At 39.9% G+C, this 26,801-nt stretch overlaps 1 protein-coding gene across 4 annotated transcripts in view; it reads right to left on the bottom strand.

The window, feature by feature from the left end:
* Positions 1-26,801, bottom strand: part of nlk2 (nemo-like kinase, type 2) — a 172,694-nt gene that overhangs the window by 7,257 nt on the left and 138,636 nt on the right. For all 4 annotated transcript variants that reach the window (XR_010015909.1, XM_063031660.1, XM_063031662.1 and 1 more), the window contains one exon: positions 264-350. Coding sequence is in view for 3 of the 4 variants with exons in the window: in XM_063031660.1 (XP_062887730.1) it covers positions 264-350 (87 nt within the window). In the remaining variant the exon portion in view is untranslated. The remainder of the gene's footprint in view (positions 1-263; positions 351-26,801) is intronic.

Genomic DNA, 26,801 nt, shown 5'->3' with positions numbered 1-26,801 from the left:
TAAATGGTATCAAACGTTAATAGGTATATTATAACAAAATTACTGAAATGGCGTGAAAATGATACCACATCTACTTGAATTTTCTAACTTATTCCTATCCATTTTAATTAAAGATTGCATACATTTTTGGAACAACAATTCCAATGCTCAGTAACTTGAGCACTATTCAACAGTTATTTTGGATGTTTTCCTGTTAGCATTACCAGTGGTGCAAGGTAATGGAGAAGTGATTCTCATACTGGAAAATAAGTGCGCATACTTACAGGATCAAAGACTAACATCCTGCAGAGGAGGTGGACAGCTTCATGGGTAGCCTGGCTGGATAGCGTATAAAGGACAGGAAGTGATGGCTGTGAAGAGAGGGAAGAAAGGCTTTGAAGACTTCAGTGATTTGCAACAGGATGTGCGATGTCACTTCTAATGTTTGAGTAAATAAAACAGACAAGTTGTGATAAAAACAAATTACAGGAACAGTAACATTAACAAGGCATTTTCAATTTAGGCTTCTGTGTTAAACATTATTTCAATGATTCTCAGAATAATTTAAGCAGTTTTGTAAATGGCAAACTCCATCTAATTCAGTTTTTATTTTTGGGATTAAAGTGCATAATTCATTAGGGTATGGTTTACTATGAAAGTTCACTAATTTGAAGTGTTTCCCTCTTCACTTCTGTGGCTGAAACACAGAACCTTAATTTCTGATAAAAGAAACAAATCAAAGTCAAATTTACAATTCAATCTGATTTCAGAAGCCAACGAGATCAGATTTAAGCAATGGGAACTTCTAGAGTTTAGCCAGTTCTTGGTTTCACACCAAAGCCAAACAAACTACTTCATCTCAATCCAATCCAAAATTGTGAAACAGAAAAGCAGTATGTTTATTCACACTTTATTGCAGGCAATGATTTGTAAAATCTACAAGGGCAAAATGCTTTAGATGTCTGAAGTATGAAATACGTCATAAACTGGAAATACTCATCAAGTTAAATGGTAGCTAGAAATAGAAACAAGGCCAATGCTACAGGTCAATGGCCTCTCATTAAAACTGATGAAATGTCATTAACCTTAGGGTGTTAATTGTTTCTTGCCATACTGTTGAATATTTCCAGTATTTAATGCTTTTCTACTGAATTTGATAAAGTAACCACATTTAAGTTCATGCCTTGCCATTGTTTAAACTAAACTACTTAAGGGCAAGACAATCTAATTTAAAGTTATTATTCAGTTTGTGACATTTACCATGCTTTAGTTACATTAGATGAAATAGACTAACGACAACAGTGCAAATTTAAAATAAACTTGCAAATAAGCAGTCACAAGTAGAATTTGCCAAGCTTCAAAAGCACAAGTAGATTGCTGTACCTGTCAATATTAGCTTCGTTGTTCCACAAAGTGGGCTTAACATCAGATTTTATAAATGCACAAGTAATATACGTAGCTATAAGTATACACTAGTGCAAACTGATATAGGCAATTGTGACTTTCTTGCTCATTCTAATATGGAGTAATTAGTGGCTGACTAGGAATGAGGCAATCAAAAACAGTAAGCCTCATAAAGCACATCCATGTTAATAGACCATAAGACGTAGGAGCAGATTTAGGCCACTTAGCCCATTGAGTTTGCTTCCTCATTTCATCATGGCTAATTTATTATCCCCCCCGACCCCATTCTCCTCGTAACCTTTGACACCATGACTAATCAAGAACCTATCAACCTCTGCTTCAAATATACCCAGACATCCCACCTCTCCCGGAAGTTCTGGGAGTCTCCCGCATATTAATAGTGGCTCCCTGATGCCTGCAAACTATATACAATATCACGGAAATCAATTTTTTTGAGAGGGAGAGAGAGAAAGCAAGAGAGAGTGTGAGAGCTACCATGAGAGAGAGCGAGAGCGCGCGAGCGACCACAAGAGAGAGCGAGACAGAGAGAGTGCGCACGCGCCATGGCAAAGTGTTCCAAAAAAAGAAAATATAAAAAGTACGTCACCCAGACTACCCTAAAGTGTACCCATGCCTAATAGGGATAAAAAATAATGACAGTGTTGCTCGCTGCGCTGTTTGCAACAGTGACTTTTCTATTGCCCATGGTGGGTTAAGGCTGTAAAAGACATGTTGAGGTGAGTTTAACAGGTGTCATTCGTTCATTAGTATAGTTAACATTATTTAAACTAACTGTCTAGCTGCTAAGGAGCTACTCTATTGCAAACATCCTACCTCTCCTGGAAGTTCTGGGAGTCTCCCGCAAATTGATGGTGCTACCTCCCTGAAATGAGTTTTTGCAGGGTGGGATGTCTGTGTACCCAATGACTTGACATCCAAAGCTGACTGTGGCAATGAATACCACAGACTCCCTACCCTCTGGCTAAAGAAATTTTTCCTCATTCCCACTCTAAATAGACATCCATTTACTCTGAGGCTGTGCCCTCTGGTCCTAGACTCCCCCACTAGAGGAAACATACTCTTCACATCCAGTCTATCTTGACCTTTCAATATTCGATACATTTCAATGAAACTTCCTGCCCAACCATTCTTCTAAACTCCAGTAAATACAGGCCCAAAGCCACTAAACGCCCCTCATATATTAACCCTTACGTTCGCAGAATCATTCTCATGAACTTCCTCTCCATCTTTTCTTTGAAAAAGAGCTCAAAACTGCTCACAATACTCCGAGTGCAGTTTGACTAATGATTTATAAAGCCTCAGCATTACATCCTTACTCTTGCATTCATTTCAAGAGGACTGAATGTTAACATAGCATTTGCCTTTCTTACACTGACCCAACCTGCAAGTTAACCTTTAGGAAATCCTGTACTAGGACTTCCAAATCCCTTTACACCCCTGATTTCTGAATGTTCTCCCCATTTAGAAAATAGTATATGTCTTTCTTCCTTCTCCCAAAGTGCATGACCAAACACTTCAATACACTATATTCCATCTGCCACTTCTTTGCCAATTCTCCCAGTTTGTCTAAGTCTTTCTGCAGACTCCCTGCTTCCTCAACACTACCTGGACCTTCACCTATCTTTGTATCATCAAATTTGGTCACAAAGCCATCAATCCTGTCGTCCAAATCATGAACATATAACATGAAAAAAAGTAGTCCCTACCCCTACACTACCCACTGTGGAACACCACTAGTTACTGGCTATCAGCCAGAAACGGCCTGTTTTATTCCCACTCTTTGCCTCCTGCCAATCAGCCAATCTTCTATCCATGCTAGAATCTTTCCTGTAATACCTTATCTTGTTAAGCAGTCTTATGTGTGGCAAAGACCTTCTATAAATCTAAGTAAACAACATCTACTGACTGTCCTTTGTTTAACCTGTCTGTTATTTTCTCAAAGAATTTCAAGAGATTTGTCAGGTTAGATTTCCCCTTATGGAAACCATGCTGACTTTGGCCTACTTTATCATGTGCTTCCAAGTACCCTGAAACCTCATCCTTAATAATGGACTCCAACATCTTCCCATCTACTGAAGTCAGGCTAACTGACCTGTAACTTCCTTTCTTCTTCCTCCTTCCCTTTTTTAAGAGTGGAGTGGAAAGTTGCTAATGTCAGTACTCCAGAACGATTCCAGATCTAGTGACCCTTAAAAGATCATTACTAATGCCTCCACTATCTCTTCAGCTACCCCTCTCAGAACCCTGGGGTACAGTCCATCTGACTTATCTACCTTCAGACTTTTCAGCTTCCCAAGCACCTTCTCCTTAGTAATAGCAATGACACTTATTTCTGCCCCGACACTCTCGCATTTCTGGCATTCTGATCTTCCACAGTGACGACTGACGCAATACTTAAGTTTACCTACCATTTCTTTGTCCCCCATTACTACCTTTATTTCACTTGTCAGCCATGGCTGTATTATCCTCCCTTTAGAATACTACTTCATTTTTGGGATGACCTATCCTGTGCCTTTTGAATTACCCCCAGAAAGTTCCAGCCATTGTTATTCTGTTGTCATCCCTGCTAGTGTCTCCTTCCAATTAACTTAGGCCAGCTCTTCTCTTTGTGCCACTGTAATACTGATACAGTGGCATGCAAAAGTTTGGGTGCCCCAGTCAAAATTTCTGTTACTGTGAATAGTTAAGTGAGTAGAGGATGAACTGATCACCAAAAGTCAAAAAGTTAAAGATGAAACATTCTTTTCAACATTTTGAGCAAGATTAGTGTATTATTATTATTTTGTACAATTTTAGAGTGAAAAAAAGGAGCACCATACAAAAGTTTGGGCATCCCAAGAGATTTGAGCTCTCAGATAACTTTTACCAAGGTCTCAGACCTTAAATAGCTTGTTAGGGCTATGGCTTGTTCTCAGTCATCGTTAGGAAAGGCCAGGTAATACAAATTTCAAAGCTTTATAAATACCCTGACTCCTCAAACCTTGTCCCAACAATCAGCAGCCATGGGCTCCTCTAAGCAGCTGCCTAGCACTCTGATAATTAAAATAAATGATGCCCACAAATCAGGAGAAGGCTATAAGATAACAAAGCGTTTTCAGGTAGCCGTTTCCTCAGTTCGTAATGTAATTAAGAAACGGCAGTTAACAGGAACAGTGGAGGTCAAGTTGAGGGCTGGATGACCAAGAAAACCTTCCGAGAGAACTGCTCATAGGATTGCTAGAAAGGCAGATCAAAACCCCCATTTGACTACAAAAGACCTTCAGGAAGATTCCGCAGACTCTGGAGTGGTGGTGCACTGTTCTACTGTGCAGTGACACCTGCACAGATATGACCTTCATGGAAGAGTCATCAGAAGAAAACCTTTCCTGCGTCCTCACCACAAAATTCAGCGTCAGAAGTTTGCAAAGGAACATCTAAACAAGCCTGACGCATTTTGGAAACAAGTCCTGTGGAATGATGAAGTTAAAATAGAACTTTTTGGCCACAATGAGCAAAGGTATGTTTGGAGAAAAAAGGGTGCAGAATTTCCACCTCTCCAACTGTTAAGCACGGAGGTGGATCAATCATGCTTTGGGCTTGTGCTTCAGCCAGTGGCACGGGGAACATTTCACTGGTAGAGGGAAGAATGAATTCAATTAAATATCAGCAAATTCTGGAAGCAAACACGGTCTGTAAAAAAGCTGAAGATGAAAAGAGGATGGCTTCTACAACAGGGTAATGATCCTAAACACACCTCAAAATTCACAATGGACTACCTCAAGAGGTGCAAGCTTAAGGTTTTGCCATGGCCCTCACAGTCCCCTGACCTAAACATCATCGAAAATCTGTGGATAGACCTCAAAAGAGCAGTGCATGCAAGACGGCCCAAGAGTCTCACAGAACTAGAAGCCTTTTGCAAGAAAGAATGGGTGAAAATTCCCCAAACAAGAATTGAAAGACTCTTAGCTTGCTACAGAAAGTGTTTACAAGCTGTGATACTTGCCAAAAGGGGTGTTACTAAGTACTGACCATGCAGGGTGCCCAAACTTTTGCTTTGGGCCCTTTTCCTTTTTAGTTATTTTGAAACTGTAAAAGATGAAAATAAAAACTAATCTTGCTTAAAATATTAAAGAAATGTGTCATCTTTAACTTTATGGCTTTTAGAAATCAGGTCATCTTTTATTCGCTTAGCTATGCACAGTAACAGAAATTTTGACTAGGGGTGCCCAAACTTTTGCATGCCATTTATATCTGACTTTAGCTTCTTACTGTATCCTGCATCTGCTTATCTAACAATGTTACAGTTTGCTGCAGAAATAGTAATGGGTTGAAGTGACTGAACCCAATGTTTGGACAATGATTTAGGTACCTGGCCAGATTGAAAAGGTTAGGGTGTCCGTGCCTGAGGGCGAGGAATGGGCCAGTTCATTTCATCTCACTGCTCTGTGCTGAACCAAGAGTCTGTGGACTTCAGTTCAGAACACTATTGCTTGCATTTATCGTTTGCATGATTTGTTTTCATTTCTCTGCACATTGGGTGTTCAGCAGTCTTTTTTTAAAACTGTGTTCTTTTGGGTTTCTTTGTTTTGTGGCTGCCTGTTAGGAAAGGAATCTCAAGGTTGTATAATGTGTGCATACTTTGATAATAAATGTACTTTGAAAAGGTAAAGCATCTCTATTGTTTTGAACTAACCTATAATACTACTTTCAACATAGCACATTTTAGGCAACAATGCATCCTGCAAATTCCTGAACACATGCCCTATTTGCAATTTATCCCCCTTACATTAGCGGCTGGACGTACTCTGGGCTTTACAAAAAATCTGTCAATTATTAGATTATTTTCAAAGTTACAGATTTAGGAACATGTACCACTACAGAGCTAAAGTAGGTATGAAAATTGCCCAAGCTGATTGATTGAGACAGTGTGAATAGAGAGAAGCTATTCCCATTAGCAGGTAGTTCAAGGCCAAGGGACAGTGATTTATAAAAGATCCAGAGATTAAAGGCTGACAAGGGAACAGCTGCAAAGAAAACTTACATAAAGTAAATTTTTTTCTCTCTGGGGACTCCACAATTGTAAAAAGTGGGAAGAAAACGTATTGGATTGCTCTACAAAGAGTTGCAGAGATCCATTGGCCCAATAACTACCTACAATAACCATCCAATGAATTGAGATACAGTAAATTTTCAAATACGTTCATTTCAGCATGGTTCTCCTAATCAGCATAATACTTCTACATCTTCCCACCCCCTTTCACTTGGTACCAAGTCATTCCCTGGCTGCTGGGCTGATTAGATGCAGAGAAAACAGTAGACTTCAACATTTCTGGTTTCTTGCCCAATATGACATTTTTGCCCCAATTCTCTGGTCAACAGCAAGCCAATGATGCTTGTCACTATCTCAGAAAGCTGCTCACAGAAATCCAGCAATCCAAGACAGAGATACTTCCTAGCTCAATCTCAGCTTCTATTAGAACTCAATTCAAAGGGACCTCTAATGCTCACCAACAGCAATGCAGACTAAAATGCCAATGACATCAGAATTCTCACTAGATGGTAAACCAGAAAGTTAAAAGCCCTATTTTTATTTTATTTAAAATATGTTTTACTAACCGTAAAGATCAGAACATGCACAGGACTACGGAAGAATCCAACATACCACCTTATTTTTTACTTTAAGTACAATTTAAGTAATTGAGTAAATAACAATCCATAAGCTTGAAAGTACTTTTATTTAGTGTCAGTGAGGTTGTTAAATTAATATAATTTGATATAAACAGTTACACCTCATGCAACAAATAAACAAAGAAAATAAAGACCTTTTCCTGCAAGTATAGTTTGTATATCGCCATAGACTGGCATTCTATCTGGGGGGGGGGGGTGGTTCTTGACTTTAACTTTAAATAGTTTGTATATACATGAAGTTATCATTTTATTGACTCAATTAGAAAAGGTGGTAAAACAGCTATCTCAGTGGGAGAGTGGGAAATCAACAGAAAATTCTGGATATTGCCCTTGTACATGCTTGAAGTACCTGACAGCTGCAAGATGTATTGATAGCAAACACAGATTGTTGTACCACAACTACAACTGTACATTCATAGCCTATATTCATTTACAATCAAACTGTTTGATCTCAATGCTAGTGTAAGTACATGTATGGGCTGATTTTAAATTACCAAACAAAATGGGAATTTAAATAATGTTTATCTACTGGCTGCTTACAGATTGCATTTAGCAAATTGCTTTTTCTGCATCTGTTAAGGTATTAGTTACTAGACACACGATAGATAACAAAATGACATTGTGCATTAATGATGTATTAATGATCCCATGTTTTGCTCCTAGGTTGAGGAATGCAATTTATTTCTTATTCACTTTGAGAGGGTTCTGGGGAGATGGTACATGAATTGTTGCGTGTAGTGTGATGTAGTGTGTGATTTTGGGATTTCCAGTGGCCAAAAGGAATGATAATATTTTTCCAAGTCAGGAAGATGTCCAAGGAGAAAGCATTGGTGGTGATGTTCCTATGTGCTGATTGCATTTGTAACTGTTGGTGGTGCAGGTTACAGGCTCAGGCGGTCCCATCCAGGAACCCTTAGAATTCTATGGATAGTAATTGTATTTTTAGTGCCAATGCTTAAGATTAAAAAAAAACAAGCCAGTTATATTGTCTGCTAAGGTATCACGGGTGATCAAAGATTCATACATTCAGGCAATTGGGAAGTAACCCACCACACACTCAAAATGAGCTCTGTGAACAATGAAAAGGCAATGATAAACGAGGGGGTGAATATACACAGCACTGAACCTGTTCGTCTCCAAGATGTTTATATGCTTTGTCCTGAAGGAAAAGGAGCTCCTCTTTCTCTTTGATCTGCTCAGTTAGTTGTGGCTTGTTATACACATTTACAGTGTGGGGTAGCTTCAGTGGGATGGCATTTTCTTTCCATGTACAGCACCTTCATATTGGGAAATCATTCAGTCTATTTGTCTGTATGGATCTTTCAAACAGAAGCTGTCCAATCCCTTCCCTTTTTAAGCTCTAGGTATATAGCTTTATAGGTCACCACATTTCTAGTTCCCATCCACTTTGTAAATGTGATGGGGATTTGCCTTTATCACTATTCGCAGCAGTGTATTCCGCACTACTGAAGGGATTACCATCCATCTGGCTGAAAGAAAATGTTATCAACCTCTCATTTCCCCTCATGTTCCAAAGACTAATCAAATCTTTCCTATCTTTTGTACAGCCAAAATTTTCCATTCTTAGGAATAGTTAGGACGTGGTCAGTGATGTACAGTAAAGCCTACCACACATCAGTACATTGTGCTCCTGGGGCTTCCAAGGGAGATATTTCCTAAAGGGACAGGATATGTTTAAGAATTTGGTTTTGAGAAAGATTGCATCACAAGGTTTAGAGAAAAATGTGATGTCACATCTCAGAATAATTAGTCAAGGGCTGCAAAATGTTAGTTCAGTGGAACATATGGTGTTCAAAGTTCAAAATAAATTTATTATCAAAGTACACATACATCATCTTTCTTTTCTTTTTCAATCTTTTTATTAAGTTTCAGATTAATATACATAACAATATTAATGATACAAAGAGATCGGTATAATATTGATAATGGTTAATGTATACAAGCATAATTCGAGTAAAATATATAATTCAAGCCTCCCAATCTCTAAGTAATTGAACATGAAAAAACAATTTTATAAAGAACCCCCTAAACTAAAACAAAACAAAACTGGGATATCCTATTCCTTCGGATAAAAACATTATTTGTCATTAACTCCACTCCTCCATAGATAAACAAAAGATTATTAAAAAACAAAAGGGTTCTGAAAGGGACAACTTACATCATATGAAAATGTTGAATAAAAGGTTTCCAGGTTTCTTCAAATTTAACTGAAGAATCAACCATACCACACCTAATTTTTTCCAGGTTTAAACATAATATAGTTTGAGAAAACCATTGAAAAGTAGGAAGAGGATCCGAATCTTTCCATTAAAGTAAGTTGGACCTTTTAGCTATCACTGTAACAAATGCAATCAGACGGCAAGCTGAAAAGGGTAAATGACCAACATCTGTCACTGGTAATCCAAAAATTGCAGTAATAGGGTGAGCTTTTAAATTTATATGCAAAACTGTTGAAATAATATCAAAAATATCTTTCCAATACTTATCTAAAAGAGGGCAAGACCAAAACATATGTGTCAGAGAGGCCACCTCAGAATTACATCTGTCACACACAGGATTTAGATCACATACATCATCATAAAAGCCTGAGATTCAATTCCTCGCGGGCATCCTCAAATCCATAACAGAATAATAACTTTAACAGAATCAAAGAAAGACTGCACCAACTGGTTATCCAACTAGTGTGGAAAAGACAACAAAAGGCACAAATACAAAAGGAAAGAATAATAAATAAGCAATATATATTGAGAACATGCGATGAAGAGTCCTTGAAATTAGTCCATAGATTGTGGGAACATTTCAGTGATGGGGCATGTGAAGTTGTCTCACTGGTTCAAGAGCCTGATGGTATTCCTGAAACCGCTGGTGTGAGTCCTGAGGTTCCTGTACCTTCTTCCTGATGGCAACTGTGAGAAGAGGATATGACATGGGTGGTCGGGGTCTCTGATGATGGAAGCTATTTTCCTGTAACAACACTTGTGTAGATATGTTCAATAGTGAGGAGAACATTATCCATGGTAGATGAAGCCGTATCCACTACCTTTTGGGGGATTTTCCGTTCAAGGGTATTGGTGTTCCTATACCAGGCTGTGATGCAGCCAGTCAATATACCCTCCACCACATATCTATAAAACCATGTCAAAGTTTTAAATGTCTCTCCGAATCTTTGCAAACTTCTAAGGTAGAGGCACCACTATGCTTTCTTCGTAAGTGCACCTACGTGCTAGATCCAGGACAGGTCTTCTGAAATGATAACACTGAGGAATTTAAAGTTGCTGACCCTTTCCACCTCTGATCCTCTGATGAGGACTGGCTCATGGTCCTCTGGCTTCCTCCTCCTGAAGTCAATAATCAGCTCCTTAGTCTTGCTGACATGACTTGATCTCCCCCTTATGTGCTGATTCATCCCCACCTTTTATTCAGCCTACAACAATGGTGTCATCAGCAAACTTGAATATGGCATTGGTGCGATGCTTAGCCACACAGTCATGAGTATAAAACAAGTACAGCAGGGGGGTAAGCAAGCACACACAGCCTTCTGGTGCACCTGTGCTGATGGAGATTGTGGAGATGTTGTTGCCCTCTGCAAGTGTGGAAATCAAGGATCTAATTGTACGAGGTATTGACGCCAATGTCTTGAAGTTTATTGATTAGTTTACAGGGGACAATAGTATTGAGTGCCAAGTTGCATTCAATAAAAAACATTCTGATATTTGCACCTTTGCTGTCCTAAAGTTCCAGGATTGAGTGAAGAGCCAATGAGATAGCATATGCTATGGACTTCTTGTGCTGGTAGGCAAATTACAGTAGATCAAAATCAACTCCTGCCTGAGAAGTGACATGTTTCATCACCAACCTCTCAAAACACTTCATCACTGTGGATGTAAGCGCTACTGCATGATAGTCATTGAGGCCGGTCACCACGTTCTACTTAGGCACCGGTATAATTGAAGCAGATGGGTACCTCACACTGCCAGAGTGAGAAGTTAAAGCTCAGTAAACACTTCAGCCAGTTGGTCAGCACAATTCTTCGGTACTTTGTCAGGATGCCACAATTAGTAATTACTTGGTTGAATACTACAATTTTCTAGAGAGCTTTAGAAGAATGCAAATTTGTACATAAATAGATATCAAATTTTGTAGGTACGAACAAATCATTTCTTCTAGTTCTCCTTTGTTTAATTGCTCTTCTTTCTCTTTACTCAAATGAAACAGTATAAACATGCTGTTTTATTAGAAGGGGAGGAGAAGATGGCGATGCGACGCAGCTCGCAGCGGCCACTCCGGTGATGATGATAGCTGTTATCTGTCAAGTAGGGTGCCAAGCACAATCCTGATTTGATGGAGACCGACGTGAGAGCACGGAGGAACATCTGGTGAAACTTCTGAAATGCCTGCTTCGCTGCCACTGCTACTGTGTGATCCAGAATCTCCGGAGGGGAAGGCCCCAAATCCTCGGCTTTGCTTGTTGCTCAGCGGCTGGAGCGGGGTCGAAGCGCTCAGCAGATGATGGCGCCCGGTGCTCGGTGTCGGACGGACTCAGGGTCGGTGCTTCCAATGCATCGGCAAGTTTGCGGTGCTTGGAAGTTCATGGCGGAGAGTTTCTCCCTTCTACCGTCTGCGTGAGATGATGGGGCTATTGGGACTTGAGACTTTTTTTTTACCGTGCCCATGGTCTGCTCTTTATCAAATTACAGTATTGCTTTGCACTGTTGTAACTATATGTTATAATTATGTGGTTTTGTCAGTTTTAGTCTTGGTTTGTCTTGTGTTTCTTGTGATATCTCTCTGGAGGAACATTGTATCATTTTTTAATGCATGCATTTCTCAATGACAATAAACGAGGACTGAGTGTCCTCATAACCTAATCTAAAAAAAAGTTCAGAAATTTCTAGAATAACTAAAAAAAGCACTTTAATAATTGAATCACATTCTGAATACTTAGATCTGTATAAATTGGACTTCCTTTTGTCTCTAAAAATGGTTTACTCTGACCATTTAGCTGAGGGACAGAAACTGGCCAGTATTTAAACAATCATTCAAAGTTCAAAGTTAATTTATTATTTAATTACATATATATCACCATATACTTACCCCCCACCTTCCCGAGATTTATTTTCTTGCAGGTATTCACAGTAAATACAAAGGAACACAATATAAGCAATGAGAGAACACATACAAGACTGACTAACAACTAACATGCAAGAGAACAAAATTTACAAATACAGAAAGAAAAAAATAAATTAAACAGTAAATATCAAGAAAATGAGACGAAGAGTCATTGAAAATGAGTCCATAGGTTGAGGAAACAGTTGTGTTGGGGAGAATGAAGTTATCTCCTCTGGTTCAAGAAGCTAATGGTTGAATGCTAACAACTGTTCCTGAACCTTCCATACCTTCTTCCTGATGGCAGCAGTGAGGAGAGAGCATGGTCTGGATGGTGGGGATCCCAGATGATAGATATTCATCTTTTATGAGTCTATACTGAGTTTTTACTGTGGATTATGAAAGCCAAAAAACAATCTTTTTCCTTACTTGATAATATACACAATGCTGGAAGAACTCAGCAGGTCAGGCAACATCTATGAAAATGAGTAAACAGTTGATGATTTGGGACGAGACCCTTCATTAGGACTGGAAAAGAAGGGGGAAAACTCCTTTTCCTTACTTATAATAAATAAATAAAGGCATCCGGTAGTTTTGGGACAGTCTTCACTCTCCAGGGCACAGGCCTGGGCAAGGTTGTATTGGAAGAACAGCAGTTGCCCATGCTGCAAGTCTCCCCTTTTCACGACACCAATGTTGTCCAAGGGAAGGGCATTAGGACCCATACAGCTTGGCACCAGCATCATCGCAGAGCAATGTATGATTAAGTGCCTTGCTCAAGAACACAACACGTTCCCTCGGCTGGTGCTCGAACTCATGACCTTCAGGTAGCTAGTCCAATGCCTTAACCACTTGGCCACATGCCCACACTTTCCTTACTTAACATCCCAGATATCACCCGCAATCAGCGGATAGAGATTGGGTTTCAGAAGCTCACTGCAATTTTCTCTTCTCTACTCAGGGTCACTGAAACCAAATGTAGCATCACATGACACAGCACAAATGAGATCAGCTAACATATTACACCAGCAATTAGAACCAATATGATTTAACACACTATGCATGCCAACCTCCAGAGCACCATACAACATCAAAAGATGTAAGCATTCTGCAGGTTGCTCGGGATTGGAAAATGGAAGTGGACTTGGGGAAAAAAAGCTTGTGTTTCCCCCAGACATTGCGGCTACAACACTCCGGCCAGACATGGTCCTGTGGTTCACAACAGCCAAGCTGGCATATGTTGTGGAATTGACAGTACCATGGGAAGATGGTGTCGAAGAAGCTTATGAGAGGGAAAAGACCAAGTACTCTGAACTGGCAACTGAAGCTGCCCAGAATGGCTGGAAGAACAAGTTTTTCCCTGTAGAAGTGGTATGCAGGGGATTCGTTGCTACATCTACGACCAGTCTATTGAGGAAGATGGGGGTGAGGGGTCACTCCCTCCAACAAGCAATCAAGTCCTTGTCAAATGCAGCAGAAGAAAGCAGCAATTAGATTTGGATTAAAAGGAAAGATAACAACTGGGCTGCAAGATGAAGACAGGAGGGTATGGAACTGAGGGGGGGTGCATCTGGGACGCGAGGTGGCACTGTTGAGCCCTCTGGAGACGTTGTGGGCTTATCAACGAAACGTCAAAGAAGGAGGGTACCCACCTGATGACCCCAATGACGTACCTACCCTCCCTCCTTGTCACCACTCCAAGCCTACTGCCAACATCAAGAGTGCCGACTTACCATAGGGATTGAAACATCAAGTCCTAGTAGCTCTACTGCAATGAGCAAAAAGCCAATCCTAGGTTTTTGTTTTTGAGAAATGGAACTACATCAGAAAATATTGATGTTGCTTAAACTTCAGCTTTGTAAATTGACTCAATTCTATAACCTCTGAGTGTAAGATTTAATTGCAAATAGTATCTTGTGCGTTCCTTTTCTTTCTTGACCCCCTTGGTACCTTGTTCATGCATTTTCACATACTGTATTTTAATACAACAGTAACAAGGACTAAGGCCACAGGATAAATGTTAAACAAAAACCCTAAATTTCAAGTTTTGAATTTATATCAAAATATTCTCTCCCCTTTTGCAAGCCTCATTTAACTCAAGTATTGTAGCACAAAATGTAAAAGATCTCTGGAAGGTAGCTTTAAAATCTTGGTTAACCAGACATCCTTCATTATAAAACTGTTTAAGGGCTCTGACAGTCAAATAGGTTAACTCCATATAACACGTCATGAGATACAGATTGCCTACTGCCACTGAACAACAAATGGCTTATCACCCTTAGAAGTTCCCCACTCTTATGAATATTTTATCTCCCACCAACAGCAAACGAACAACACTCATTCATTGGTATAATTGATATGAACTACCAATTCACTGATATAATTTATTAGTCCACATTTATCTACATAGCTAGAGAATTTTATGATTTCAGTACATAAAGTGAAAATACAAACTTTTTATTTAGAAGTATACTGAACACTCCAATTTTTATAAAAGTTGCAAATATAATTCTTCTGCAAATATAAATATAATTTTTCCAATAAATTGGAGGAGTTGCACAAAACAAGCTAATACAACAAATTTTTTTCCCAAAACCAGCTCAAGTAATTAGATCGGGAATTGGGTGGGGCATAAACCAATGTGCAAACAATGGGCCAAGACAACATTTATTACCCAACTCAAGTGAACTGGCAATCTTTTTTCCAGAACCACTGCAGCTTCCATGTCAAACATATCCCCACAAAGTTGTTACTTTTTAAAAATACAGTGGATTGTGGATGATTGGACGCATCAACAACAGGACAATTTGGCACAATTAAGCGGCTGACCTAATTAGCTGAAGTTTCATGGAAACAGTTAAAGGTATAAGAAAAAACTGAGCAACAAATTATGTATTAAATGAAATACAGAACAAATTAGAACACAACAGTACAATAAAACTGTGCATTTGTTCCTAATGGTTTTCAGCAGAGGAATTCATCCAGTGTATGTATGCTGCAGTGTTCTTTTGATTGACTGTAAATGAATAAAATCACTGCCAATATCTAGTGCAGATAATGGACTACCTTCATACAATGCTTTTGTAAATTTTATTTTCCAAATCTTTATTTTCATTGTAACATTCAAGATGATTGTCGATGCCTACAAATTTTTTTTTTGTAATTCCTAACTTGTCGATGTTTTGAAATAGTTTCAGTTTCACTACCAGCTGTTTCTGGCATCTCCAAGCCTGAATGCTTGAAACGGCAGTGGTCAAAACATTTCTTATTGTCTTACTGCTTATTTCTTGCCAACATATGAGGAGTGCTTGGCAGCTTTAGAATAAAAACACACAAACGACACTATTTAAAAACCTTTTGCTCCAAGCACAATGTAGTGCCTAATGGCCTCACATGTGCACATGACTGATGCTTGTCAAGGAGATAATGCTGAGCCTTTATAAGACACTAGTCAGGCCCCACTTAAGAGTATTGTCATCCAGTTTCGCATATCTTAGAAATGATGTGTCATCATTGGAGAGAGTCCAGAGGAGGCTCACAAGGATGATTCTAGGATGAAGGGGTTAATATATGAGGAGCGCTTGGCAGCTTTAGAATTAAGAAGGATGCAAGGGGGGATCTCATTGAAACCTACCGAATGTTGAAAGGACTAGAAAGGGTGGATGTGGAGAGGATGTTTCCTATGGTGGGAGTATCCAGAACTAGAGGGAACAGTCTCAAAATTGAGGGACGACCTTTTAGAACAGAAAGGAATTTTTTTTAGCCAGAGTAGTGAATCTGTGGAATGCTTTGCCACAGACTGCAGTGGAGATGGAACGCAGGTATACTTAAAGTGGAAGGTGACAGTTTCCTGATTGGTCAGGGCATCAAAGAATATGGCAAGAAGGCAGGTGTATGGAGTTGACTGGGAACCAGGATCAGCCATGATGGAATAGCGGAGCAGATTCGATGTGCTGAATGTTCTAATCCTGCTCCTATGTCTCGACCTGTGTTCTAATTCTGCTCCTATATTCTTGACCTGTGGCTCTGACATCAATTGCTATGAAGTGCTTCGAGAGATTGGTTATGGCTAACAACAACCACAGCCTACTGGTCAACCTCGACGCTTTGCAATTTGCCTACCAGAGCAACAGGCCAATGGCAGATGCCATCTCTCTGGCCCTACATTCCTCCTCAGAACACCTGGAGAATAAAGCAGTATACGTAAGGCTCCTTTTCATTGACTACAGCTCTGCCTTTAATACCATCACTCCAAATAAACTGATTCCTAAGCTCCGGAACCTGGGCCTTAGCACTCAGATCTGCAACTTCCTCACAGACAGGACCCAGGCTGTAAAAATAGGGGAAAAGCTCTCCTCTACAATCACTGTGAGCATCGGTGCCCCACAAGGCTGTGTACTCAGCCCCCTGCTGTACTCACTGTACACCTGTGATTGTGTAGCTAAGTTTCCATCAAACTCAGTACATAAGTTTGCTGATGACACAACAATTATAGGCCATATCTCGGGTAATGATGAGTTTGAGTACAGAGAGGAAATTACGAACCTAGTGGCATGGTGTGAAGACAATAACCTACCCTCAACGTCAGCAAGACAAAGGAATTGGTTGTTGACTTCAGAAGGAGTAGCAGACTGCACGACCCAATTTACATCAGTGGTGCGCAAGTGGAGCAGGTCAAAAGCTTTAAGTTCCTTGGGGTCAATATCACAAATGACCTGATTTGGTCCAACCAAGCAGAGTTCACTGCCAAGAAGGCCCACCAGTGCCTTTACTTCCTGAGAAAACTAAAGAAATTTGGCCTGTCCCCTAAAACCCTCACTAATTTTTATAGATGCACCGTAGAAAGCATTCTTCTAGGGTGCATCACAACCTGGTATGGAAGTTGTCCTGTCCAAGACCGAAAGAAGCTGCAGGAGGTCGTGAACACGGCACAGCACATCACACAAACCAATATTCTGTCCGTGGACTCACTTTACACCGCACACTGTCGGAGCAGTGCTGCCAGGATAATCAAGGACACAACCCACCCAGCCAACACACTTTTCGTCCCTCTTCCCTCCGGGAGAAGGTTCAGGAGCTTGAAGACTCGTATGGCCAGATTTGGGAACAGCTTCTTTCCAACTGTGATAAGACTGCTGAACGGATCCTGACCCGGATCTGGGCCGTACCCTCCAAATATCCGGACCTGCCCCTTGGTTTTTTTGCACTACCTTACTTCCCATTTCTCCATTTTCTATTTATGATTTATAATTTAAATTTTTAATATTTACTAATTTTAACTATTTTTAATATTTAATATTTGTAATCCAGGGAGTGTGAAGCGCAGAATCAAATATCGCTGTGATGATTGTACGTTCTAGTACCAATTGTCTGGCGACAATAAAGTATAAAGCATAAAGTATATCTTATGGTCTTAAATTACCTTGTCTTACTTTACATAGACCTGACTTGTGTCAAATAATTTCCTTTTGTATGTAACCTTTATGCAGTGAATGAATGTAAAATTGTGAATTAAATCAGAGCTAGTATTGGAGAATAAATGTACTTATGTTCAAGTGTTCAACAAAATCTATAACCAGCAACAACACAGCTGATACCAGGTATTAAATGGACTGGGAATAACTGAATTGAAAAATGCAGACATTTCACTAAAATTATAAATGTATAGACATACTTGCTTTTATATATCAATTATGTAAACTAATAATACTGAAACCACCCTTACCAGGAGGCATTGTAATGAGATAAACTCAGGTGCCAATTAGATACATCTCCCTGTTAATGCAAATATCTATCAACCAATCATGCAGCAACAACTGAACACATAAAAGCATGTAGACATAATCAAGAGGTTCAGTTGTTGTTCAGACCGAACATCAGAATGGGAAATGTTGTATATGTGGCCTGGTTACACAACAATGCTATTAATAAAAATGCTGGAGACAGGAGCTAAGGTTCATGGTTCTTTACTGGCAGAAACTGAACTCGCCACACACGTACATCAATACGCGCCTAATAGTGCATGCTCAAAATGCGTCTAATAGCGCATTCAATGTGTTACTGAAACATAAAGTAATCCCTTATTATACTGTAGGCTATACGGTGCACTCCTCCGCTTTTATTTTAATAGTGTATCAACCGTTTTTTTTACTGGGGCATTATCTAAACAAATATGTTTACCTTTAACATACAAATGTCTACCATTTGTTTACTTAGCAACTTAATAATATCAAATTATAACAAAGTAATGTAATAATATCGAATTATAACAAGCCTTTTGTTAAACTTTTGGTCTAAGACCCATTTATAACTCAAGTCTCTGGGGGGAGGGGGGGTCTTCTCTAGATTGTCTGGCACGGAAACAAATAGGTCTTCACTCTATTGTCTGGAATAAATTGAACAATCCACAAATTGGCAGGTTCCCCCATCTTGCAAAGATGACGAAAGCAAAGTGAAATCCGTGCAAAGGTGAATGTTATTCTTAAAAAATATGTACAATCATCAAAACTGAGATGGTATTGGAAAGGGTCTTCAAATAGTGTGTTCTTCCGTCTGTCAAAAAACTTGTTTGTTTTAATAGATTTCCATATAAAAGTCATGAACAGTTGACCTCTGAGCATAGGGAGTTAAGAAGATGTGCGCCTCCAACTTGCTAAGAGTTCTAGGCAGCAGATCGCCTCCATATAATGAAGACTCCTCTGTGCAGCTGTCCTAGGTATATACGCATCTTTGTGCTATCACTTGTTTTCCTTACCCATATCTCATTTGTTCCAATTGAGTTAATTACACAGCCAATCTTCATGTTCTCCTTAGATTCCAAACAGATAGCCTGACCTTTATGATACCATCTCTTATCACAATATAACTTTCCATCTTCCATTCGTGCTTCATATCTTTGTGCTGGTGATTCAGCAGGAGTGCTGGGAAAATGCTCAGGAGAAGACGGAGATGCTGGTCTTTTCGGAGATTTAAGCTTATTGAGAGTTCATAGATCTTCTATTATCTGTTAGCAAGTAATATAACTGCGCAGGTGCAGGTTTTGGTCTTTTGTCTGTAATTGGAACAGGGTCATTAGGTCTCTTCCTTAGTTTCCTAGTCGTTATTGGCTTTACCTCTGCAGAATCTCCTGTGAGTTCCATTGTTAGCCTCTCATTCTCAATCATCTTTTTCTTTTCTTCTAACTCAATCTTTTTATCTTCAAATTCCTTCACTGCTGCTTTCTTCTCTTTAATATAATTCCTTTCCACTTGTTCTGTCTCCAGTTGCAGAAAAAGCTCTGCATTTTGTATTCTTTCCTTGTATTGTTCATCTAGTTTCTTCATCTTTTTCTGATACTCCTGCTAAGTGCCTTCCTGCAACTGCTGTAGCTGTCTTTTGAGAGATGTCAATTTCTCCTGGTACATCTGCTCTTTTACTTCCAGGCAGTCTTCATCATCCTGCTTATTGGCAATATCCGTCTCCCTTGCATCCTCTTATCTTCATTTGAGTTTCAGCCACGGATACTGCATTAGTCCTCATTGTCAACACTGTCTAGCTCCTCCTCGTTGTTGTAATAGTCAACAATGGGTGAGAGCAGAGCTGCAGACATTTTCCCCACCGAGCTTCCCTCCTTTGTTGACACATCTAGTGCCTTGATGGTGTGAATATCCAACTGGATTTTCCTGAGCCATTCATGTCCCAGCAACGGTGGTCCTCCATTTTTCAGTACTTAGAGGTTCAGCTGCTGTATTTTGTCTCCGTAGGTCACTGTCACTTTATTTTTTCTTTTGGGACGCACTTTCTGTCCTGTGTAAGTCTTTAGCAGTAGTTTAGTTTGTTTCAGAGGTATGTGAAAAAACAGCCGTTTGTAATCTCGTGTACAGAGATCACTGTTAAAGCTGAGCCTGTGTCCAACTCCATTTTCAGTCTCACGCCTGCCACTTGTGGAGTGATCCTTATTACTCTTTGATCATCTGTCTCTTTCATGCTGTGAAGTTGCAGAAAAGACAATTCACTTTCGTCTGAGTCGTTTTCATCAGAAGTGCTTTCTTCCATTTTGTGTACATTGTTGTGTTTTCCTTTCTGGGGTTTCTTGTTTCTCTGTATTTTGTCCTTTTTCTGCTGTTTACTAGCTTTGCATACTCTGCCAGTGTGGCCCGGTTAACCAGTTTCTGCATTGTCTTTAAACCAAAAGTCATCAGGGTCATGTGACATGTTCCCACAACAGTAACATTGTTTACTAGCTTTGCATACTCTGTGTGGCCCTGTTTGCCACAGTTTCTGCATTCTTTATCTTTAAACCAACAGTCATCAGGGTCATGTGACATGTTCCCACAACAGTAACATTTCTTTCCTTCATTTCTGCTCAGTGACATTTTATTCGTAGCATATTCCAGAGATTTTTTTTGCATCTCTGAAGCACCCGCGCTGCTGTTTCCACTGATATTGCAATGTTCAGCGCCCTCTCTAATGTAGGTCTTTTTCTCCCAGGAGTTTCTTCTGTGTGGTTTCACAGTGCGTGCCACACACTAACCTGTCCCTCAATGCCTCTGATAGACCAGCTCCAAATTGACAATGTTCTGATAATTTGCGCAATTCAGCACAATATTCAGAAATGCTTTCATTTTTGCTCTGATTCCGTTAGTGAAATTTAAATCTTTCAGCAATGACCAGTGGTTTGGGATTTAAATGCTGTTGGAGAGCGTCTACTATTTGCTTGAACGTTTTGTCCGCTGGCTTTTCAGGGGTTAACAAGCTCCATAGTAGGCCGTATGTTTTTGCTCCCATAATACTGAGTAAGACACTGGCTTTCTTTTCATCATAAACACTGTTAGCCTCACAATATAACTCCACTCTCTAAATGCAAGTTGCCCAGTCTTCAATGCCACTATCAAATGCTGTAATGGTTTCAATCATTGCCATCTTTGTTATGTTAATTTAGCCCCGTTTTCCCCTTGTTTTCTTTTTGACTCACGTGACCTTTCTGCTAACGCCAAGAATGCACTCCGTCTAGATGTGTGTGTGTCACTCCTTTTTATCTCCCTTCTGAGGCAGGCAGACCCTCAGCCCCTGGGGGTCAGCGCCAGCTGTGGTCTCGCCTGGACGTGCTGCTGCTCCGACTATGTCTCTTGGTCTCCCGACGTTCCCGACCCTGGCTGTGCTCCTGCTTCCTTTAAGACTCATGGCCTCGCTCTGCCTCCTTCTCCCTTGGCTCGTTCCTTGCGCTCTTCTTCCGAGTGTCGTTATCAATTAAAACATGGCGTTCCGATACAATGTAGGTTCATTAACCTCGTCGCCAATTTGTTGTGTATGTAGCCTTGTTACAATGCTATTAATAAAAACACTGGAGACGGGAGCTAAGGTTCATGGTTCTTTACTGGCAAAAACCACACACGTACAGATCAATACACGCCTAATAGCGCATTCAATGTGTTACTAAAACATAAAGCAGTCCCTTATTATACTGTAGGCTATACGGTAAAGGAAAGAAATGTGATTGAAAGTGACATTAACAGTGGAATGATCGTTGGTGCCAGAAGGAAGGCTTTGAGTTTCTCAGAAACAGAATTGCAGGAGATCACACACACAACAGTCTCAAGTCTAGCGCATAGAGAATAATGTAAAAAACTAAATGCATCCAGTGAGTGGCAGTGCTGTGGGTGAAAATGCCTTTATAATGAGAGAGGTCAGAGTAGAATGGCTGGACTCAAGCTGACAGGAAGGCATCAGTAACATGCAATGGTTAACGTTGATGTGCAGAAAAATATTTCTGAATGCACATGTCAAAGTTTGAAATAGATGGGCTACAGCAGCAGAAGACCAATTGGGCTCCACCCTTGTCTTAATAAAGTGGCCACTGAGTGTATATAACAATTACTATATAATATCCGGGCAGCTGGGGCTCATCAGACGTGTTTGGCACCTCATCTAGAAGAAAAACTCTGATCTCAAACTTCCGCTGCCCTGTGGCTATACCTACACATGGGGAAGGCTTTGGGTTCAAACCCAAAGGAAAAATTCACAGCTGGCGTCACTAAGGTAGTCCTACGTTGAGTTCAACGCTAACTGGCAACTCCTGCAACACTGTTGGTGCCAAGCCTTTATTAGTTTCTGCTGTTTCTTTGGATTCATCAACTGCATGGAGAGGGAGAACCTGCTGTATGGGTAATATCTTGTTATCTATATCATACTGTCCTGGCTTACATATCAACTGACAAACAGACAGCTAGGATGCAACATCCATGGTCGACCCTGACCAAATGAGGGCCTCAAACTATATGACAAGTTTAAATAGGTTTAGTGTAGGTAATAGTATAAGTGCTAGCACACATTTAATGCTGTTAATACATGTAAGAATATTATTCCATAACTGTTTAAGCAAAAGTAGTGAACAGCATATTTTGGATTGGCCAAAGTGCACTATACTTCCTTCAATGGCTGAGAATGACGCTGTAGATCACAAACATTATTTCCTTGCCTGAAGGCAAGTGAAGAAGACATGACAATATAGTGAAGTGTAATAAAACTGAAGTGAAAGCATGAGACTGAACAAAATTTTGGGATTTAGATCAGTGGACAATTTGGCACAGGGGGAAGAAAATAGGATAAAAAGACATTTCAACTCATGTAGTGGTCTTATTACAAGCAAAGGCTTTTGTAAGTATCTTGTAGGTTGCTGAAAGACTATGTAAGGAATATTGTACCTGGTAATACAGCGGATTCCAGTTCTGGTTAATTAGGGCACATTGGAGCAGTACATTTTGACCCAATTAAGCAGCTGGCCCAAGTAGCCAATTTCATCATTAAAAAAAGGTATGAAGGAGACAAACTACCATTTTAAATATGTAAATTATCTATTTAAATGAAATACATAATATATTAGAACAATACCAATACTACAGTACTATAAAATAAGCTAGTTTCAAATAGCTATTGATGGAGGAATTCATCCAGTATATGCTGCCGTGTTCTTTTGATTAACAGTAAGTGAACAAAATCCTTGCAGGTACCTAGTGCTGATGATGGACTGCCTTCATACAATGCTTTTGAGATCCTCCAAGTCTTCATTTCCATTGTAAAATTCAAGATGATTGTTGATACAATCAAATTCTTCACAATTCCTAACTTGAAGCAGTGAAAGGAGTTTCATTTTTACTCCCAGATGTTTTTTGGCATCCTTAAGTCTGAATGCTTGAATCCACAGTGAGCAAAACAGTTTTGAATTATCTTACTTATTTCTTGCCAATTATCAGTGACAAAAATCACTACCTTTTGAATAACAATTGAAGTTTGTTAATTGGAGGTGAAGCAAAGTTAATATAGTGCTAAATGGCGACTCTTTTGCTTGCGTCTTTGGAAACAGCTCTATTTCTATCTTTAATATCTTTATTTTTCCCTTTCAGGGTTCTTTTGAAGACCTTGACCTGGAGTTATATGCTGACTTCAGTTCTTTGCGGGAATAGGACACGTTCTTGGGGTTTTGGGACTGGCCGTTGTTCGGCACGCCAAGGGTTCAGCCTGACTGTCTGGTTTCAATTTGGAAGCCTAAGATCTCGGGGCTCTGGAGACGGGCGGATCGAGGGTTGGTGTCATGGCAGAAGACCCGAGTGTCATCGAGGGAGTCGGAAAATCTACTGCTGTGTGCCCAAAGACCCGAGATCTTTGGGAACAGAACTCAGAAAAGGTGACATTACAGACTTTTACATCGTAAACCAGCGAGTTGATTGTTATGTCTCCCTGCTTGCTGGGAAAAGCAGAGATACCTCCTTCTCCCTTAATTAGGGGGAGGGAGAGAGAGAACTTGTGGTATATCGAATACTGGGTGAAATGCGAAGACTTTGGGGTAACAGCAAGTCTGTGTTTTTGTTATTGCACTGCTCACGCTTGAGTGCTTGGTGTGGGCGCTGATGCTTTTTTTGCTGGTGGGGGGAGGGGGGATTGTTGCTTGCTGCCGCTTACGCTTGGGAGGGAGGGGAATGGAGGGGGGCTTTGGGGTTCTTACGTTTAACTGTCGTTCATTCTTTGGGGCACGCCTCTGTTTTCATGGATGTTTGCGAAGAAAAAGCATTTCAGGATGTATATTGTATACATTTCTCTGACATTAAATTGGACCTTTGAACCTTTTAAAAATGGTGTTTACAAGTGCACATGACTGATAGTTAGAAACTGTTTGGGAACAGTCTCTTGTCCTAATTAAGCTGCATGGTGTCCCAAGTAAATGGCTGCCCTGATTAATTGATGGCCCAATTAACCGGAATACACTGTAATCTCCATTTGCCTGGATGAGTGTAGATGAAACAACGCAAGTTCAATACCAAGGCAAAGCACCCTGCCTGACTTGTACCTCATCCACTCTAACTATTCATTCGCTCCAATAGTGTACACATAACCAGCACAATTTTACAAAACCCACAGCAGCTGCTCATCAAGGGCAATTAGACAACATCGCCCAAATCCAAGTACTCCATCACCAGAAGGCAGCTAGCAGGTCACAGAAGCAAGTTCTCCTCCAAAACATTTTCCATTCTGACTTGGAATTAATTTGAAACAACAGGAATTCTGCAGATGCTGGAAATCCAAGCAACATACATCAAAGTTGCTGGTGAACGCAGCAGGCCAATCAGCATCTATAGGAAGAGGTACAATCGACGTTTCAGGCCGAGACCCTTCGTCAGGACTAACTGAAGGAAGAGTGAGTAAGGGATTTGAAAGCTGGAGGGGGAGGGGGAGATGCAAAATGATAGGAGAAGACAGGAGGGGGAGGGATAGAGCCGAGAGCTGGACAGGTGATAGGCAAAAGGGGATACGAGAGGATCACGGGACAGGAGGTCCAGGAAGAAAGACAAGGGGGGGGGTGACCCAGAGGATGGGCAAGAGGTATATTCAGAGGGACAGAGGGAGAAAAAGGAGAGTGAGAGAAAGAATGTGTGCATAAAAATGAGTAACAGATGGGGTACGAGGGGGAGGTGGGGCCTTAGCGGAAGTTAGAGAAGTCAATGTTCATGCCATCAGTTTGGAGGCTACCCAGACGGAATATAAGGTGTTAATTTGTTGTTTATGGGTCTAAATCCTTGATTACCCTACACAAAGCCATCAGCTGTCCAAGGATGGAGGTCTCTACTTTCTCAAGGCTATTTAGATAGAAACAACAAATGCTGCACTTGCCAGGAATTTGCACTTCATATAAATGACCAATAAAAAATAAGGGACTAACTTGTGAAAAGACTGAACATTTTAACTACTATGACCACTTAATTGAAGTTATATTTGGTATGTGTTGATATTGGAACTGAAAAGAATCATCTATATGATTCTATTTGCAGGGTTATTTCAGAACTTTGTGCATATACTGCATAGCCAGCAGCACTATTCCTTCAGCTTGTTCAATCCCGGACAGAGACAAGTCAAGTTATCTTTTAAAGTGACAGCTTTCACTGAATGTTGGCGTTGTACTCTTTACAGGCATTCCCATATTATAGCCATTTGGGTTACAGAAATTTGCCCTTTACAAATCTGCAAATTGATAAATCACTATCCAAAATTTTAATGGAGAATTTATGTAGGAAAACAAAGTAAACAAATCCATAAAATTTTCCCCACAACTTGTGTTACCTGATGAATCTGCAGATGCTGTGTTTTGTTGCGATACTGAACGTTTTTTAGGAATGTAACTGCCCCAGAACATGAGGGATGCCTGTACAATTCATCAGTTTTACAATGCTATAGCATTGTACAACCTGTTATGCCAAACATTGCAAGTACAAGGCAGTTCCCTGGTTACCCAAGGTTTGTTCCTGGGGACAATGTGTAAACCAGCTTCTCCACGGATCAGAAATATCTATTTTCTAAGCTATCCATATTGCATTGCACTGCATACTTGCTATAATTCTTTTATTTCACTGAATATTCACCCTAACACTACCTATAATTAAATTAATGGAATATATATTGTATCCAGTTGTTAACAAATGCCACAAAACATTACTAACCAGAAAAATGTTTTAAAAATGTATGAGAGAATTTATATAAAGAGGGATTTCCTTATGTCAGGATGTCGTAACTTAGGGGCACATATATAAGAAATGTTGGTAAAAAACGTTGGGTGTGATTTGTACAACACCGATATTTTAATTCTTTATAGAATACGTACATTTTTAACAGCATTAATAGTTTTGTTGCAGAATATGCAAATTAGTAATTTTTAATCTAATACTAAAATTAGCTTAAATAGCATTCACATAACCAGAATAAGTCACTTTACTAATGAGATGGAAGATAAAATCTGCAATCTTACAAGTGTTTAAATCAGCAAATTATTTATTGGTTGTGCAGGAACCAAACAGTAAAAGGCCATTCAGAGTATTAAACTTGTTCCTTCAGCAGTCTGAGTTAATAAATACGCCAAAATATTTAAAAGCCTCACCACCATATTCTAAAATAACCTCTGCAGAATGAGAAGCTATACAAAAGTATCATTTCTCTCTGTGTTCAAAATGGATGATAACTGGCTGCCAGTGAAGATTGGGTTTGTCAAAGGTCATATGAGGGCAGTTGTTACTTTCATTTCCACAAGCAAGGATACTGCCCTTTTTTAAGAGCCTTAATAAACAGAATGGTATAATGAA

The sequence above is a fragment of the Mobula hypostoma genome, chromosome 23 (genome assembly GCF_963921235.1).
Source record: "Mobula hypostoma chromosome 23, sMobHyp1.1, whole genome shotgun sequence".
Taxonomy (NCBI): domain Eukaryota; kingdom Metazoa; phylum Chordata; class Chondrichthyes; order Myliobatiformes; family Myliobatidae; genus Mobula; species Mobula hypostoma.
This window is presented reverse-complemented; position numbering and strand designations above follow the sequence as displayed.